The sequence below is a fragment of the Oryctolagus cuniculus genome, chromosome 1, assembly GCF_051225735.1.
Source record: "Oryctolagus cuniculus isolate XC-2025 breed Fujian yellow rabbit chromosome 1, ASM5122573v1, whole genome shotgun sequence".
Classification (NCBI taxonomy): Eukaryota; Metazoa; Chordata; class Mammalia; order Lagomorpha; family Leporidae; genus Oryctolagus; species Oryctolagus cuniculus.
The window spans coordinates 57,749,636-57,767,978 of record NC_142867.1 but is presented as its reverse complement, the minus strand read 5'-3'; the positions used below and the strand labels follow the sequence as shown (position 1 = coordinate 57,767,978).

The window sequence follows — 18,343 nt, the reverse complement described above, 5'->3', positions numbered from 1 at the left end:
AGCAACATTTAACTTGTAAAATTATTCTTGTCAGTTACAACCTCTTTTATGAAATTTTTATTTTTTAATCACAAGTTACTTATTTTTTGGCTGCTCAAAAGCTACCAAAATGTATGTAAAAAGAGGTTATACTTTGCCACTCTGCTATCAAACTGCTTACAGGCAAATAGTTATCACTCATTCTAATATCTTACCTTTATATTTAAGTTTATTTCATTGTTGGCATCAATAAAGCTGCTTTTAACCATTATATTTTCCAGTTTTAGATCTCTATGTACTATATCTACCAAGGAAATAAACAATTCAAATGAAATGAATAATGAAAAAATAGAGAAGACAACAAATAGGACAAATACATCTATTTAATACATACCCACTGCTGAACAATTTAAGGAGGCCAAGTGTAAATCTGCTCCATTCTGTTCTTCATTCGCAAACCTCTTTCCTGCATTACTAACCTTAAGGAACCATTTTCTTTGACTTCCTCATCTATACTCATTCCCCTGTTGCCCCAACCAGCTTCAAGTGTGGCCTGGTGAATGTGCAGATGGAGCCCATTCAAAGTTATGTATTACCAGGTAGCATCTACCCAGAGCCCAGCAAGGTTTCCCATACCCTCAGGTCCTCGAACAGAAGAGTACTTCTTTATTTCTAGGCATATGCTACTATCAACATAAACGTTTTAACACTGTAACACTCTGTAACTTACGTGTATGTACACACATATACCAACTATATGTACTTCAGTATACTTCTCTATAACATCAACACACATCTCTCCTCTCTCTGTATATTGAAATAAGCAACCAAAAAAAAAAAAAAATCCTTGAGACACAAAATCTCCAGTTGAGCATTTCAGAGAGCTCAGGTAGGATTTTCATCAATCTGCAAGATAATCATTTACCCAACACTTCCTGTGCGAATAACGGATTCAGTTCATAGCTGTAACAATTATTTCCCTAGATTTAAGAAGTTGTGCCGGTGCCGTGGCTCAACAGGATAATCCTCCGCCTTGTGGCGCCAGCACACAGGGTTCTAGTCCCGGTCGGGGCACCGGATTCTGTCCCGGTTGCCCCTCTTCCAGGCCAGCTCTCTGCTGTGGCCTGGGAGTGCAGTAGAGGATGGCCCAAGTGCTTGGGCCCTGCACCCCATGGGAGACCAGGAGAAGTACCTGGCTCCTGCCTTCGGATCAGCGCGGTGCGCCGGCCGCAGCGCACCAGCCATTGGAGGGTGAACCAATGGCAAAGGAAGACCTTTCTCTCTGTCTCTCTCTCTCACTGTCCACTCTGCCTGTCAAAAAAAAAAAAAAAAAAAAAAAAAAAAGAAGAAGAAGAAGAAGAAGAAGGTGTGTGTGTGTGTGTTTAATTGCTAGACAAATGTAGGTGAATGAGCCCTACACTGACAATTACATTGAACCATCTGAAGCTTCCTACAAGATTCCCAGGCTTTGTTCTGGGAATTTTTATTAACCCTATAGCTGCTGTCTCTTCTTACATCAATACTACACAGTTTTAAGTAACTCATCTTTATAACGGGTTTTCATCTTTGGCACAGCAAGTCTCCCTGCTGCCTCCCTCGTTCTTTTTCATTATTGTCTTGGTGATTTCTCCCCCACTTTAGAATAATCTTATCAAGTTTTATGAAAAATGTTAAGATTTGGCTTGGAATTATATTGAGTTTATAGCTTAATATGGGAGGACTGACATTAGCATTATATTAAGTGGTTGCAAAAATTATTTCCCTCTGCCTGGAAAATCCTCCTTTTCTCTTCTGAATTTATGTTTCTCAGACCAAGTATGGTTTCTTCTGTGAATTCTCTCCTGACTTTCCTAATCAAATAAGGCACTTAATACTCCTGTGCTCTTCGCACTGTTCTTGGCTCTCCATTAGGGAAATTATCCTGTGGATTATGATTTGTTTTCCATAAATGATCTTTTCATTTTTGTAACTCTAGGACCAATCAAAACGCAGTAGCTGGCCAGGAAATACCTGCTGAATGAACCAGTAGGTTTCAGTGCCAACTCTGCCACATGAAACCATGTCACCTCCATACCTATAGGGAACCAAGTATTTTCTCCACTGTAAAATGAAAAGCTTCTAGAGTCACATGTAAGCCAAAATAACCTTAAAGAATACAAGGGAGAAAAAGCAGTAGCAGTAGCACCAAATAGCAAAGCAATTCAAATAATCAGAGCAATTTTTAAATGTGATTTTAAAATTACTGCGAAATTACTGTGTATGACACTATAATGGTGGTTAAGTATCGCTGTACGCTTTCAAAACCCACAGAATGCGGAGTGAACCCTAATGTAAACTATGGACTTTAGAGGATAGTGATAGGTCCATGGTGGTTCATTAACTGGAACAAATGTACCACTGTGGAGAGGTGGCTAGTGGAGGCAGCTATGCATATTAGGGGACAGAGGGGTATGTGGGACTCTCTAAACCTTCTACTCAATTGTTCCATAAACCTAAAACTGCCCTAAAAATAAATTCTAAGAAGAAAAGTTTAAAAAGCTAGAATATACATATTTTTAATGTCATTAATATATAACTGTTTTAGAAAACTTCACCGTTATCATTGATCTGTCTGCTTTTGATTTGATAATATTAACTGCTTTTCAAATTGTCAAACAGAAATGTTCCTAACTTTATCCTTGTCTATGTAGGATGCAATTAGAGATCTGCCTTGTTTAATTATAGCCATTGTAGAAAACAGTATGGAGACTCCTTAAAAAAAAATCCACCACATGACCCAGCTATTCGATCTCTTAGAACACATCCTAAGGGAATGAAGTCAGTATGTGAGAGTCCTGTGCTCCCATGTTTACTGTAGCACTTAATTCACAGCAGCAAAGACATGGAATCAACCTAGATGTCTATCAACGGATGACTGGCTAGAGAAAAGGTGATATATATGCACAATGGAAGATTACTCAGTCATCAAAAAGAAGGAAATCCTGACATTTGCAACAAAACAGCTGGAATTAAAGATCATTATGCTAAGTAAAATAAGACAAACACCACATTTTCTCTCAGATGTGGAAGTTTGCATGTAATATAAAATGTGTAGATGCTGTATTATTTAGTATACAGACATTTATAAATAGTCTTCATTGAATTATACCCCTTCCATAATAATATACTCTTCTTTCTTCATTTTTTGATTTTTGCCATGAATCTCACATTATGTGATATTAATGTATAGACCCCTGCTTTCATAAAATAGTATGTACGTATATAATGTGTGCCTATGAAGCAAATATGGCAAAATGTTAAAAAACCGTTAAATCTATGTGCACTCATTGAATTCTTCTTTATACTTTTCTGTATTATGTGAAATATTTTAAAATAAAAAGAAAAAATACAAGATAAATGTGCAAATAGAGTTAAAAAAGAAAATAACAGAAAGCAACGACATCAATCTTCTATATTAGCAGGTATCACTTACGTTAACTATCAACCGTGAGTACAATAACCTTAAGTGAAAGTGCTATCTGCATTCATGGAGTCAGTTAGTTTGATGGTCCCCTTCTTACCCTTGTTATGAAGATACGCTATCGCCGATGCAAGACTCTGAATGATCCGCCTTGTCTCATTCTCTGAGAAATGCTTTTTCTTCTCCAGAATTCTTTTGAGTTCTCCATCTTCACAAAGTTCCATCACAAGGTACATTTTCTGAAAGAGAGAAAGAGGAAGCACGAATTATATAGCTGGGGATCTTTAAAATGTTACATATTGCATATATGATCACAATATTAATCATCAATGTATGCACTCAAAAACATTTATAATCCATTATGTACAAGATATTATACTGCATACTAGAGAAACAAAGAAGCATATAATCTTTTCACCCTTCTGAAGCTCAGCACATTTTATAATTACAATATCCTATGATAAGTGCGAATGGTTCAAAAAAACCAGGGGGTTCCAGAGGCACAGCAGCCCCTGCCTAAAGAAGGTTTACTGGGGCTGTGGTGCAACAAGTTAAGCCTCTGTCAGTGGTGCTGGCATCACAGAAGGAGGCTGGTTCCAGTCCCAGCTGCTCCACTTCTGATCCAGTTCCTTGCTAACGGCTTGGGAAAGCAGTGGAAGAAAGTGGCTCCTGCAAGCACATGGGAGACCCAGGTGGAGCTCCTAACTCCTGGCTTTGGCCTGGAACAGCACTGGCAGCTGTGGCCATTGAGGGAGTGAGCCAACAGATGGAAAACCTCTCTCTGTCTCTCCCTGTCTCTGTCTCTCAAATAAATCAGTAAATATGAGGAACCACAGTAAAACCAGGTCTGTATTCTGGAATAGAAAATTATGGGTAGAGAACGTGGAGAAGAATAAGCAGAGCACAAGGCATTTGCGAAGACTCCAAAGTCTGAAATAGTTCTGGCTTTTAAAATAACAAGCTGCATCAGTGCTGGGAGCACAATAGGGTGGCAGAGAGGAGTGGTGAGGCTTAAAAGAACAGGTTGGTGCCAGATTGTAAAGAGTCTCGAACATCTTGCTAAGAGTGTGCATTTTTTTTCCCTCAATATGCAGTAAGGGGCCACTGAAGATTTTTTTTTTTTTTAGGATTTATTTATTTATTGAAAGGCAGAGTTACAGAGAGGCAGAGGCAGGGAAAGAGACAGGTCTTCCATCCGCTGGTTTACTCCCCAAATGGGAGTAAACAGCCAGAGCTGTGCCAATGCAAAGCCAGGAGCCAGGAGCCTCCTCCAGGTCTCCAATGCAGGTGCAGGAGCCTAAGGACTTCGGCCATCTTCTACTGCTTTCCCAGGCCACAGCAGAGAGCTGGATCGGAAGTGGAGCAGCCAGGACTCAAACCAGTGCCCATAGGGATGCCGACACTGCAGGCAGTGGCTTTACCCGCTACACCACAGTGCTGGCCCTGAAGATTTTTAAACTGATATCTAGGGCAGATAAAGGGTAAGTTGTATGATTTTATCAATTTGTATTTCTCAATGAATACTCTAACAGGTGAAGCAGGGCTCAGCCCATTCTTTATATAAAGGCCAAACCCAATAGTAAATGTTATGGGCCAGACTCTTTCTCAGCTACTCAACTCTGCTGCTATAGCATGCAACCAGCCATAAACAACACAACAAAACTTTATTTATGGACTCAAACATGAGTGTTTCATACAATTTTCATATGTCATAAAATATTATTCTTTAATTTTTGATAAACACTTGGCAATGTAGAAGATGTAGTCTATGAGCTGTGCAAAAACAGGCAGGAGGCCAGATTTGGTTTGCAGGTGAAGTATGTTGCCTTCTATTTATAGAGGGATATGTGAAATGCCTTACACTTAGGAGTGAGGGTCTATGTGGAGCACAGAATGGAAACAAGAGACAGAAGAAAAAACATGCGAAACGCCTAGGAGGAAGACACGGTGAGACTGAGGGACTACGTGGGTGTGGGTGGTCAGAAAACATGGAAGAAATGCCTCTTGCACATTTGCTGCTTCTGCTGAAGCATATGAACATCACTTGGGAAATTCGAAGAATCAAATCATCTATTGAGTCAAAAAGATGCTCCTGGCTCCTGGCTTTGGATTGGCACAGCTCCGGCTACTGTGGCCATTTGGGGAGTGAACCAGCAAATGGAAGATCTTTCTCTCTGTCTCTCCCTCTCACTGTCTGTAACTCTACCTCTTAAATAAATAAATAAATAAAAACACTGGTGCCAGCAGCAAAGGATCAAACTGCTTCAAATGACTTACTTATATCCCAGAACAAAGTTCAAGAATAATTATATATTTTTTCAATAAATAGTTTTTTTAATTTTTTCCAAAGAAATATTTTATTTAAGGAATACAAACTTCATGAATTTCATAAATACAACTTAGGAACATAGTGATTCTTCCTACTATACCTGCCCTCCCACCCATACTCCTAGTCTTCTTCCTCCTTGCTCTCCTATTCTGTCTTATTTTTTACTAAGATCTATTTTTAATTAACTTTATACAGAGATTAACTCTATACTAAGCAAAGAATTCAACAAATTGTATGGAAAAAAAAACTAAGAACAGTTATATGACTATTAAACTATCCAGCACCCAACAAAGTGAAATTCACGATGTATGGCATTCAACAGAAAACTAAAGTCATGCAAAGACGCAAGGAAATATAATCTACAATGAAGGAAAAAAATCAATCAATTGAAATTGACCTAGAAATGACACAGATGAAAAAATTGGTAGAAAATGACATTAAAAGTTGCTGTAATCATATTCAAAAGTAGGAGGAAATACTGACAATGTTAAGTAGACAATGGAATATTCAAGGGATCTCCAGAGCATTCATGAAAAATGTATGTTATCAGAAAACTGTGTGAATTAAATTTTTTTGCACCAGAATACACTCACCTATTAATTCCATTTTCCATGAACTTTTTGAAGTTTCCTCATGTTAGAAAAAAATCAAATTTCCACTAAAAGAAATTAACAGCACATATAATGCTAGAGAAAAGAGACTGCTAAATCTACAGACACAGCAACAGAAGCAATATAAATGAAACGAAGAGAAAATGATTGAAAAAAAAAAATGAACTGAGTGTCAATAAATAACATCCAGCAATCTAATATGTGTACTTGGAATTCCCAAAGAGGGACAGAGAAACATACAACAATATTCTAGGAAATAATGATCAAAAATGTCCTGAATTTGTTTGAAACCATAAACTCACAGATCCAAGGAACTTCATGAACCCTAAGCAGAAGAAAGATAAAGGAAACTATGCAAAGGCACATTATAATCCCATTGCTTAAAACTGATGATAAAGAACAGAACCACTCTAAGATTTGAGAATAAAAGAAACCACAACACTGAAAAAGACTTTTGGTATCATTGCCATCGACTGCTCCCCTAAAGGATAATGTGTTTTTCCATCGTTACTGAGTACACCTTCTGTATCAAGCATAAGAGAAAATCCAAATTGACTATTACTACCATAGAGATAGGTAAAAGAAGAACAATAACATTTAATGAGATGGATGCTTTATAACCATTGTTCCATTGAATCCTTCCACAACCAGATGAGTTCCACACTATTAATAAATCTATTCTATTTTATAGTGATGAAACTGAGGCAAAGAGAAGTTGAATAACTTGTCCATGGTCCATAGTTAATAAGTAGTGGATACAGGAGTCACATGTACAGGCAGTGTGACTGAGAATCCACAGGCCTACTCACTCCTTTGCAAGTACTGCCTCTGAAAAGAGAAACCCCCAAAACACAACTACTAAACAACCTCGGGGCAGCAGGGCAAATAATCCAGGCTTCAGAATAAATCTGAATGAAAATTCATAGGATTTAAAGAGAAGAATGATAACATCTAGGGGAGAAAGGAGATAAACCACATAGTTAAGACACAGTTGACAAAATACTTTCAACATATATCCAATGTACCCATGCCAATTAGATTATGAAGCTAATCACAGAAAAGTATGACACTATTCCAAGAGGCTCTGATGGAGAAACTAAGGACCAAGGAAAAGGAAAGCCAGGTTGAAAGAAGTTCAAATCACTATTTCATTGTGTATGAAGTTGTTCCAGCTTTAAACATTTGTCTTTAACTCCCACCCAGAACATATGACTAAAGACATGAATCTAATCTTCAGACACCTGATTATATAATCATTAATAAAAGACCTCCAAAATGTTCTCATCAATCTCCAGTATACAGACTCATGCCAAGGACATGAGCAGCTATGGCCCAAAGGAATTACCTGAGAATGGAATGATATTCATTTTGTAGTAATAACAATTTTCAGAATGCAGCACCTTTTAAGAGCTTTACCTTAGGTGTCTCAAATACTTGTTCCAGATGTATGATATGTTCATGTTTCACACTTTTAAGGATGCTCACCTCCCGTTCAAGTAACTTCACAGCAGAGCTTCCAGCCTTAATCAATGAAAGAACACAGACTTCACATACAAATATCACTCCTACACTATTCACACAGCAGTTAGCTACTCCGTAGTTTTTCCTACGCTTTGAGAAATTTCTCCTTTGAATGATGACTATTTGTTCCATTAGAGACATGGAAAGATAGAGGGATGAGGAGGAGATCAAAAGAGGCAGGAGAGGAAAGGGGAGCGGGAAGGGGAAGGAAGGCCTTCCCTTCACCCGAACCCCAACTTAACTCACTCCTAACATTGACCCTTACCATGCTGGACAGCAAAAGATAAAGGCATGAATGTTCTAGGGAGCACAAGGACTTCATTCAGGATGTGAGATAACTGATGGTTTACCACGTCATCACCACAGATTATAACCCCTATTGTTACTGAGAGTGCCCTTATTTAAGGATAAGCACTGTGTTCATGTATGGGCCTTAGTTAACCATCGGAGGGACAACAAAGGCCCTGCCCCCAACCCTGGGCTGATCACAGGCAGTTTAACCAGTTAAAATTTACCAATGGCCATTTCTGCTCCCAGTTATCTCTACTCTGTAACCTCTGCCATTTTAGAGGTGGACAGGATGCTGACCACCCTACTATGGCCCATCTATGTAGGATGAAAGCACACTTTAAGTTTAACTCAAAGGATCAAGAGAAATAGGGACCACAGGAGTGAATTCTCATCTAGATTAGATATAAAAAGTTACCATTATTTTTCCTAATATCTATCTCAATTCTATTTCTCCTCACTTCCCAAATGGTTTGACCAGTATATAATACAATGATATACATTATCTAAATCATGTAATGACTATAAATTTTATTTTGTTATAGTAATGTCCTATAAACTCTCAACATCAATAAATCTGTGAAAAACTTTTAATTTTAAAATCCTAAATCCTGTTTATACAACCCTACATGACACCAAAGGAGCAAAGTAAATACTACCCCAGAGAGCATTTAGGGAGCTACCTACAGTCTACATTCTAAAGCTTTCTACAAAGTGTCTTAATTGCTTTATTAAAATTGATATGCTACCATATTAAACTTTAGAGGGATATTTGCTAGGATTTGTTTAAAAGAATACATAAAGTCTGATGTTTAATTTTGTAAGCATAATACATACATTTACTGCAGAAATCCAAGGGGGAAACATCATAGCATCATGATTTTATTTCTTTCCCAGGCACAGAAATTTTTTAAAAGTCTATGAAGCAAACAGGTGTAAAGTCTGAGGTCTTAGACTCTGAATCTTACAGAGAAGCCCAGCTGTTCTTCACTCCACAAGGAAATCCAGTAAGGAAGATAGGTGGTAGATACAAGTAAATAGGATAGTAGACAGTTGAGGGGAATTGGTTCAGATTAACAGAGCAGGTAGGAGGAACAGACAATTAGTTAATGGTGATGAAACTGGGAATCGAATGTAAGCAGAGAACAGGAGAAAAGTATGTCAGAATGCCACCAGAGAAGAGTGCCGGGACTTATTCCTAGCTAAGGTTTCTCAAGCTCATGGCCCTGCACCATGGGAACCAGCCCTTATTCTCAATTCAGTGCGATAAAAAGGATCTATCTGACTATATTGGTTATGTTCATTCTTTCACTTGCTTTCTTCAGATAGCATTTGTATACTTGTGTTCCAGAAGATGTCCCTTCTCAGAAGGCTAGAGAATTACCTGCACTTCAGGGGATTAGCCCAGTACTGGCCCTCAGGGTCACAGACAGGCTGTGTTGGTGTCCTTACCCACCCCACACTGGCACTGCACCCTCACTGTGATGCTGTAATAAGCCTTACCTTTTCCTTATTCACTTTTTTGATTGCCCACTTAGTTTCTGTTTCCTTATCTGTGGCTTCAATCACCAATCCAAAGCTCCCTTGTCCCAGTACTCTTCCAAAAGTATAGATTTCCTGGAGAAAAAAAAAAAAATCAGAGTGCCTTCTTTCTCTAGTATGCATCAGGTATTACATGAACACACGGGGCGAGCATCTGCTCAAGCAGCTAAGCTGCCGGCTGGGACACCTGCATCCCACGTTGGAATCCTGGGGTTCAAGTCCCAGTTCTGCTCCCAACGCCAGCTTCCTGTTTAAGCATACTCAAGGAGGCAGCAGGTGACAGCTCAAACGATCGGGTCTCCACTACTCATGTGAGAGACTCCAGCTTTGGCCACACTCCAGCCTCTGTAATTGCAGGCACTTGGGGAGTGGTGCTCAGGTGGTTTTCACTCTCCGGCCATTGGTCTCATCCTCCAGCTCACCTTTGCCTCCCTTTTTGCTACTCCCCTCTTCAAGATTTCCTGGTCCCAGCCACCCTGCATACCTCAGGGCCTCTGTCCACTGTCAACCCGCAAGTTTGAGACACCAGTCACCCTGCGGTAGCAGCCCACCATCCTCCCACCCAGAGAGAATCACGAGACTCCTCCACATTTCCTTCCAAGCCACAGCACTCTTCTTCCAGCTCGTTTTCCACTCCATCTGCCACACTAACAAATGGCCCTCAAGACCAACCATCTCAACAGCCCTCCACTCAGGCTATCTTATTCTATCTCCACCTTTTGTTTCATCCCAACATTTCTTCTTTATTATCGTTTATCAAACAATCTCTTCTTCTCTCACCAGAAGATACCAAATATTTCCAACAACTCACGTCTTCTTGTTCTGTATGTCAAAAACCAGACCCTAAATCTAACCTCTGTCCTCCCCCCTTCCCCTCCCATCAAGCCAGAGGACACCTGCTGGCTTCGGACTGGCAGGCTGATGTCACCCATATGCCCAGAGTGTGGCATTTTCAATAGCTCTTGGTACTGGTAAATACCTTCTCTGGGTGGGTCGAGGCTTTCCCAACTACTAACAAAGCAGCACTAACAGTTTCCAACATGCTACTTCAGGAGATTAATCCCTGCTTCAGGGTCCCCGGGTCCCTCCAGACAGACAATGGCCTGAATTTACATCGCGGGTAACTCAGCCACTTACCAAAGTGCTTAACGTCCCCTGGCATCTCCACATCCCTTACCAGCATCCCCTACCTTAGCAACAGTAGGAAGAGCAAACCATTCACTAGACAATGCTCTCACCCAACTCTCCCTTGAGCTCCGCTTGGCCCGGACTACACTACTCCCACTGGCCCTGCTCCGTATGAGGGCCCTTCCAAAAAACCTCTCAATATTCCATCCTTTGAACTCATGTATGGACATCCCCTGGTTCCTCTGACTATAACCTCTCAATCTCCACTCTTGCCACCCCATTTACCTTCACCTCTCCTCAGATATCTCCAAACAGAGTTATGGAAATATATGGCCACCTACTGCCCTGCTGCAGCTGGTCCGGCCACCTCAGATAGTGTCCCTCATACTACAATGGGAGACAAGACAATCTTCACACTTATCCTTGCCCTCTACTCCCACCAAACTTCAGGCTGAATGGACCAGACCTTACCAGGTTATTCTCACTACTCCTGCAGCAGCAAAGTTACAAGGAATCCCCCATGGGGTCCACCTCACCCACCTTAAGTGTTCCCCTCCCCCTCATCATACAGTTACTCCCACAGGGCCACTCCCAGCCAAGTTTGCCCAGACTCAAGTTCTATCACCAACAGCGCCCTAAAACTCAGACCCTTCTGTGCTTAATGAACCCCCCCTCCGAGAAACGGTGACAACCCAGCCACCCACCATTTCCAACACTGGGTAAGTACTGACCCCCTCTTGTACCACTGCCAGCTCTTCCTGCAACTTCTGTGGGAAGAGTATCAAACACACTCCTTACACATCCACCCCACCCCCTTTCCCTGGCTCCTCGTGGACACCTCCAGAAAACCTCCTCAGACTTCACTCCCTTTGAGATCTACACTTTTCCATACCTTCTCTTACTGTCTCCCTCCCTCTTCTATAACACCACCATGAGTTTCCTGATAATCACCTCCCTTCTGCTCCTTCGTGTCTATCCTACATCTGCACTAGCCCCAGGAACACATTACATGTGGCAATTTCAGATTTACACCACTTCTACGCCTGCTAAAGTACTTAATGCGACCTTCTGCCCCATCACCGGCTGTGCAAGTCCTATCACCTGTACCTCGATTCCGCTCAGCCTGCAAACATAGTTGTTACGACTGGACTAGATATCTCTTATCCCAATCTGAAGTGCATCCATATTATCTCTGCCTAACTAAAGAGAACGAACATAGGATCATGTGGCGATGCTTACTGGAATGGTTGCACATCATGGTCCTGTGCATACTACTATATTGACCATAGATACGGCCTTCCAGGAAAACAATTCTCTAAGGTCTTGTCCTGAAATAAAAACATTCAATCTTGGATGCATCAGGCAGAAGAAGACCGAGTTCAACGCCTTTTAGCCTTCACTATAACTGACCTGTACCTTCAAGTCTGGCAAGATGGAACTGAGGGATCTGTCACTTTGTTTATGGGCTCCAACAGGGCCTACACTCAGCTCCCAACAGCTCCCATGGATGTGGTAGGTGATATGGTAAAGGAGTCCTCTAAACACCTGTCCCAGCTAATTAACCCAGCCAGACCTCCCTTAACGTGGCTACAGCTCATTAATCTGGCTCTCACCCTACTTTATCAACCACCCAATTCTACTTTACCCTCAGCCCTTTACCAACAGCAATGCTTTATATGCACTCCCCTTCAGAAACCTACCATTGCAGATACCTTACTCACTAATGTTTCTGCTCGTACAAACTCCTGTACCCCCAATCCTCAGAAGATCATCAGTCATCTTCCTCTGCATTCTGGAGGACAGGATGCAATGTGTCGGAACACAGAACAACCTAATGGGTTTTTGCCGCATAACATCGCCTGTGTTTATTAATATACCCGTCACTTCCACAGTTTCCTTCTGTAGCCCACTTGGAACTTCATTTCTCTGTAAGCATACCCTATACACTTGGATCAAAAGTTCTACACCGGGTCCATGTGTATCGGTGATCCTTTCCCCTCATCTAACATTATGACTACTCGGAATTCCTTTTACAGATTAATCCTTAACTCACAAGAAAGCAGCAATCTTTCTCCCAGTCTTGGCTGGAGTCAGCTCTGCAGCTTCCTTCTCTTTGTTGGTGGTCTCAGGAACTGCTCTAGGCCACAGTGTTATATCTATTTTTTTTTTTTTTTGACAGGCAGAGTGGACAGTGAGAGAGAGAGACAGAGAGAAAGGTCTTCCTTTGCCATTGGTTCACCCTCCAATGGCCGCCGCGGCCGGCGCGCTGTGGCCGGCGCACCGCACTGATCCGATGGCAGGAGCCAGGTGCTTTTCCTGGTCTCCCATGGGGTGCAGGGCCCAAGGACTTGGGCCATCCTCCACTGCACTCCCTGGCCACAGCAGAGAGCTGGCCTGGAAGAGGGGCAACTGGGACAGAATCCGGCGCCCCAACCAGAACTAGAACCTGGTGTGCCGGCGCCGCAAGGTGGAGGATTAGCCTAGTGAGCCGCGGCGCCGGCCACAGTGTTATATCTATTAACCAGTTCCAAAAGCAACTCCAACAACCATGAGAGGAGGTCACCAGGTCCACTGAAATTTCAGCAGACACCATTCGGGCCTCCAAAATCAGATCACCTCACTGGCAGACATAGAGCTACAAAACAGATATTGGACCTTCTAACAGCTGAAAAGGGGGGAACTTGTGATTTTCAGAGAGAACAATGCTGTTATTATGTTAATCAACTGGGCCAGGTAGAGCGAAATGTTAAAAAGCTCCAACAAATTGCCACATCTATTAAACACTCTGCCCTAGGGTCCAGAGATTCTCTCTTCTCTTCCTCCCTATGGAGTCCCCTTACTACTTTGGTAATGCCACTCCTAGGACGATTGGCTGCTATTCTCACCCTGGCTTTTATACTACTTTGTCTGTTTAAGTGTTTATAGGAGGTGATAACAGAACAAACCAAAACCTTCACCAAACAGGCAATCAACCAAATGCCACTACAGGGATATACTCGGCTCCCCACCTAGTGATCGCAACTTGAGATGTCATCCCACCAGTGGAGAGTGACTCTTGTCACCAGGAAGTATCTCCAGAAGACGGATCATCATCCCTCTACCCTTCCTGGACTTTTGGGGCCAATGTAATCCCATAAAACACTTGCTTTGTCAAAAACAAAAGAAGGGAATGTTAGTGAAATGGTGTCGTCTTATCTAAAGGCGCCATCTTGAGCCCTGGACGCCATTTTGGCTTCTCCAGAACCCAGCCTGGCTTACCAGGAGTCAGGTGACCGAATGGCCCAATAATAAGTGGCAGCCACACCCCCACTCTAACGGGATTTGCTGTTCCCATCCCCTCACCCCTGCAAGTCTATAACAAGGTCTGTTTTCCAACCAAGGCCCCCTTTCTGCCCTCCCCCATCAATAAACCCTTTCCTTTACCTCTGGTGTTTAGTGTATTTTGTGGTGGCCTTACAACACACACAGACTGAAAGTGAATGTATAGAAAAAGATATTTCTTGCAAATAACCCAAAAGAAAGCAGGAATAACCATAGTTATATCAGATAAAATAGATTTCAAGTTAAAAGCAGTAAAAAGAGATAAAGAAGCTTATCATAAGATAAAAGGTTCAATCTAATGAGTGAAAATAATAATTGTAATATTTATGCACCCAATATTGGAGCATCCCTATACATAAAGCAAAAATTAATAGACCGAAAGGAAGAGATAGACTCCAATACAATAATAGTAGGGGACTTTTAACACCCCACTTTCAGAAATGGACAGATCACACAGAAAATCAACAAACATCAGAGTTAAATTATACCCTAGATCAACTGGACTAACAAACATCTACAGAATATTCCATCCAGCAGCTGCAGAATGCACATTCCTATCAATAGCACATATCACATGGCAGGTCACAAAACAAGTCTCAACAAGTTTCAAAAAACAGAAATCAGGTAGAGTATCTTTTCTTTATCCAGTCTTCAGTTAATGGTCATTTGGATTGAATCCATATTTTAGCTATTGTGAATTCAGCTGCAATAAACATGGGGGTTCAGATAACTCTTTCATATGCTGATTGCATTTCCCTTGGATAAATTCCCAGGAGTGGGATGGCAGGGTCATCTGGTAGGTCTATATTCAGATTTTTGAAGTATCTCCATACTGTCTTCATAGTGGCTTTACCAGTTTATATTCCCACCTACAGTGGATTAGGGTACCTTTTTCCCCACATCCTCACCATCATTTGTTGTTTCTTGATTTCTGTATGAAGCCATTCTAACTGGGGTGAGGCAAACCTCATTGTGGTTTTTATCTGCATTTCCCTGATGACTAGGGATCCCTAGCATTTTTTCATGTGTCTGTTGGCCATTTGGATTTCCTCTTGAAAAACACCTGTTTGGGGCCGATGCTGTGGTGCAGCGGGTTAAAGCCCTGGTCTAAAGCGCCGGCATCCCATATGGGTGCCGGTTCTAGTCCCGGTTGCACCTCTTCTGATCCAGCTCTCTGCTATGGCCTGGGAAAGCAGTAGAAGATGGCCCAAGTCCTTGGGCCCCTGCACCCACGTGGGAGACCTGGAGGAGGCTCCTGGCTCCTGGCTTCAGATCGGCACAGCTCCAGCCATTGTGGCCATCTGGGGAGTGAACCAGCGGATGGAAGACCTCTCTCTCAGCCTCTATCTCTCTCTGTAACTCTGTCTTTCAAATAAATAAAATAAATCTTAAAAAAAGAAAAAGACAAATGCCTGTTTAAGTCCTTTGGCCATTGCTTAACTACTGGGTTGTTTGTTTTGTTGTTGTAGAGTTTCTTCATCTCTTTATACATTCTGGTTATCAATCTTTATCAGTTGACTAGTTTGCAAATAATTTCTCCCATGCTGTTGGTTGCCTCTTCACTTTCCTTAGTTTTTCTTCTGCATACAGAAGCTTCTCAATTTGATATAATCCATTTGTGAATTTTGGCTGTGATTGTCTGTGCCTCTGGGATCTTTTCCAAGAATTTTTTGCCTATGGCAATGTCTTGCAGGGTTTCTCCAATGTTCTCTAATAATTTGATGATGTCAGGTCATAGATTAAGGTCATAAATTCAGGTCTTTAATGCATTTTGAGTGGATTTTTGTGTAAAGTGTAAGGTAGGGGTCTTGCTTCATACTTCTGCATGTGGAAATCCAGTTTTCCCAGCACCATTTGTTGAAGAGACTGTCTTTGCTCCAGGGATTGGTTTTAGCTCCTTGGTCAAATATAAGTTGGTTGTAGATGCTTAGATTGATTTCTGGCATTTCTATTTTGTTCCATTGGTCTATCCATTCCTCCAGGTCTCCCACGTGGGTGCAGGGGCCCAAGAACTTGGGCCATCTTCTACTGCTTTCCCAGGCCATAGCAGAGAGCTGGATCAGAAGTGGAATAGCCAGGACTCAAACCGGCGCCCATATGAGATGCTGGCACTGCAGGCAGCAGCTTTACCAGCTACACCACAGTGCCAGCCCCTACTGATTCAATTTCCATCTTGGGTATGGGTCTGTTTAGGTTTTCTATGTCTTCATGGCTCAATTTAGGTAGGTTGTATGCATCCAGGAATCTATGCATTTCTTCTAGGTTTCCTGGTTTGTTGGCATACAGCTCTTTGTAGTAATTTCTGATGATTCATTTTATGTCTGTGGTGTCTGTTGTTACATTTCCTTTTTCATCTCTAATTTTATTAATTTGGATCTTCTCTCTCCTTTTTCTGGTTAGTTGGGCCAATGGTGTGTCAATTTTGTTTATTTTTTCAAAAAACCAGCTCTTCGTTTTGCTGATCTTTTGTGTTTTTTTGGTTTCAATTTTGTTCATTTCTTCTCTAATTTTAAGTATTTTTTTTCTCCTACTAGTTTTTAGCTTGGTTTGCTGTTGTTTTTCTAGATCCTTGAGTTGCACTGATAGTTAATTTGTCTGGTGTCTTTACACTTTCTTGATGTAGGCACCAGTTGCTATAAACTTTCCTCTTAATACTGCTTTTGCTATATCCTATAAGATTTGATATGTTGTGTTGTCATCGTCATTTGTTTCCACAAATTTTTCAATTTCTCTTTTGATTTTTTCAATGACCAATTGTTTATTCAGGAGCATGTTGTTCAGTCTCCATGTGTTTGCAAATGCTCTAGGGATTCCTGAGTTGCTAATTTCCAGCTTTATTCCACTGTGGTCTGAGAAGATGCATAGTATGATTTTGATTTTTTTGAATTTGCTGACATTTGCCTTATGGCCTGGTATGTGGTCAATTGTAGAGAAAGTTTCATGCACTGCTAAGATTGTATATTTTGCAACTGTAGGATGGAAAGTTCTGTAGATATGTTAGGTTCATTTGATCTATAGTGTTGATTAAAAAGATGATTCACCATGAACAAGCACGAGTCATTCTAGGGATGTAAGGATGGTTCAACATATGCAAATCTATAAATATGATATAACTATCAGCAGAATGAAGTAAAGAAATCATATTATCATCTAAAAATAGAAGCAGTAAAAGCATTTGATAAAAAAGCATCCAAATTGGAGAGGAAAAACTCAAATAGTCACTGTAGATGACATGATCTTACACATAGAAAATCCAAATATTTCACCTAAAAGCTGTTAGGACCAATAAACAAATTCAGGAAAATTACCAGATACAAAGTCAATGTGCAAAAATCAGTAGCACTGCTTTACACCAATAGCAAATTATATGAAAAATAAATCAAGAGAGAAATCTCATCTGCAATAGCTACCAAAAAATTCAATATTGAGGAATAAACAAAGGAAGTGAAAAATATCTACAATTAAAACTATAAATCATGACAAAATCAACTGAAGACACAAAAAATGGAGATATATCCCATATCCACTAATTGGAAGGATCAATATCTTTAAAACGCCCACACTACCTTAAGTGATTTAAGGATTCAACTCAATTCCTGTCAAACTACCAATGACAGGGCCAGCACTGTTGCGTAGTAGGCTAAGCCTCACCTGTGGCACTGGCATCCCATATAGGCTCCTTTTTGTGTCTGGGCTGCTCCTCATCTGATCCAACTCTCTGCTATGGCCTGGGAAAACAGTAGAGGATGGCCCAAGTGCTTGGACCCCTGCATCCACATGAGAGATCCAGAAGAAGTTCCCACCTCCTGGCTTCAGATCGGCTCAGCTCTGACCATTGAGGCCATTTGGGGAGTGAACTAGCGGATGGAAGACCTTTCTCTCTGTTTCTCTCTCTGTGTGTCTGTAACTCCATCTCTCAAATAAATAAATAAAATCTTTTGGAAATATACCAATGACGTTTTTACACAAAGATAGAAAAACACTACTGAAATTTATAGAGCCAAAAAAGAATCCAAATAGCCCAAAGCAAGTTTGAGCAAAAAGAACAAAGCAAGAGGCTTTATACTACCTGACTTTAAAATATATTACAAAGCTACAATAATATTCACAGCATAGCACTGGAATAGAAATAGACACATAGGCCAACTGAACAGAACAGAAATT

At 41.0% G+C, this 18,343-nt stretch overlaps 1 protein-coding gene across 17 annotated transcripts in view; it reads right to left on the bottom strand.

Annotated features, from left to right (window-relative positions):
• The window catches only part of STK33 (serine/threonine kinase 33), a 181,974-nt gene that overhangs the window by 49,877 nt on the left and 113,754 nt on the right, over positions 1–18,343 (bottom strand). For 13 of the 17 annotated variants that reach the window (XR_016231565.1, XM_089329213.1, XM_070073880.2 and 10 more), the window contains 4 exons: positions 9,692–9,805; positions 7,796–7,900; positions 3,540–3,678; positions 195–283 (listed from right to left, as the gene is read on the bottom strand). Coding sequence is in view for 16 of the 17 variants with exons in the window: in XM_089329213.1 (XP_089185339.1) it covers positions 195–283; positions 3,540–3,678; positions 7,796–7,900; positions 9,692–9,805 (447 nt within the window). In the remaining variant the exon portion in view is untranslated. Of the gene's footprint in view, positions 1–194; positions 284–3,539; positions 3,679–3,825; positions 3,966–7,795; positions 7,901–9,691; positions 9,806–12,274; positions 12,401–18,343 lie in introns of those variants that run through there. The other 4 variants (XM_070073873.2, XM_008265718.5, XM_089329229.1 and 1 more) reach the window with 3 other exon arrangements.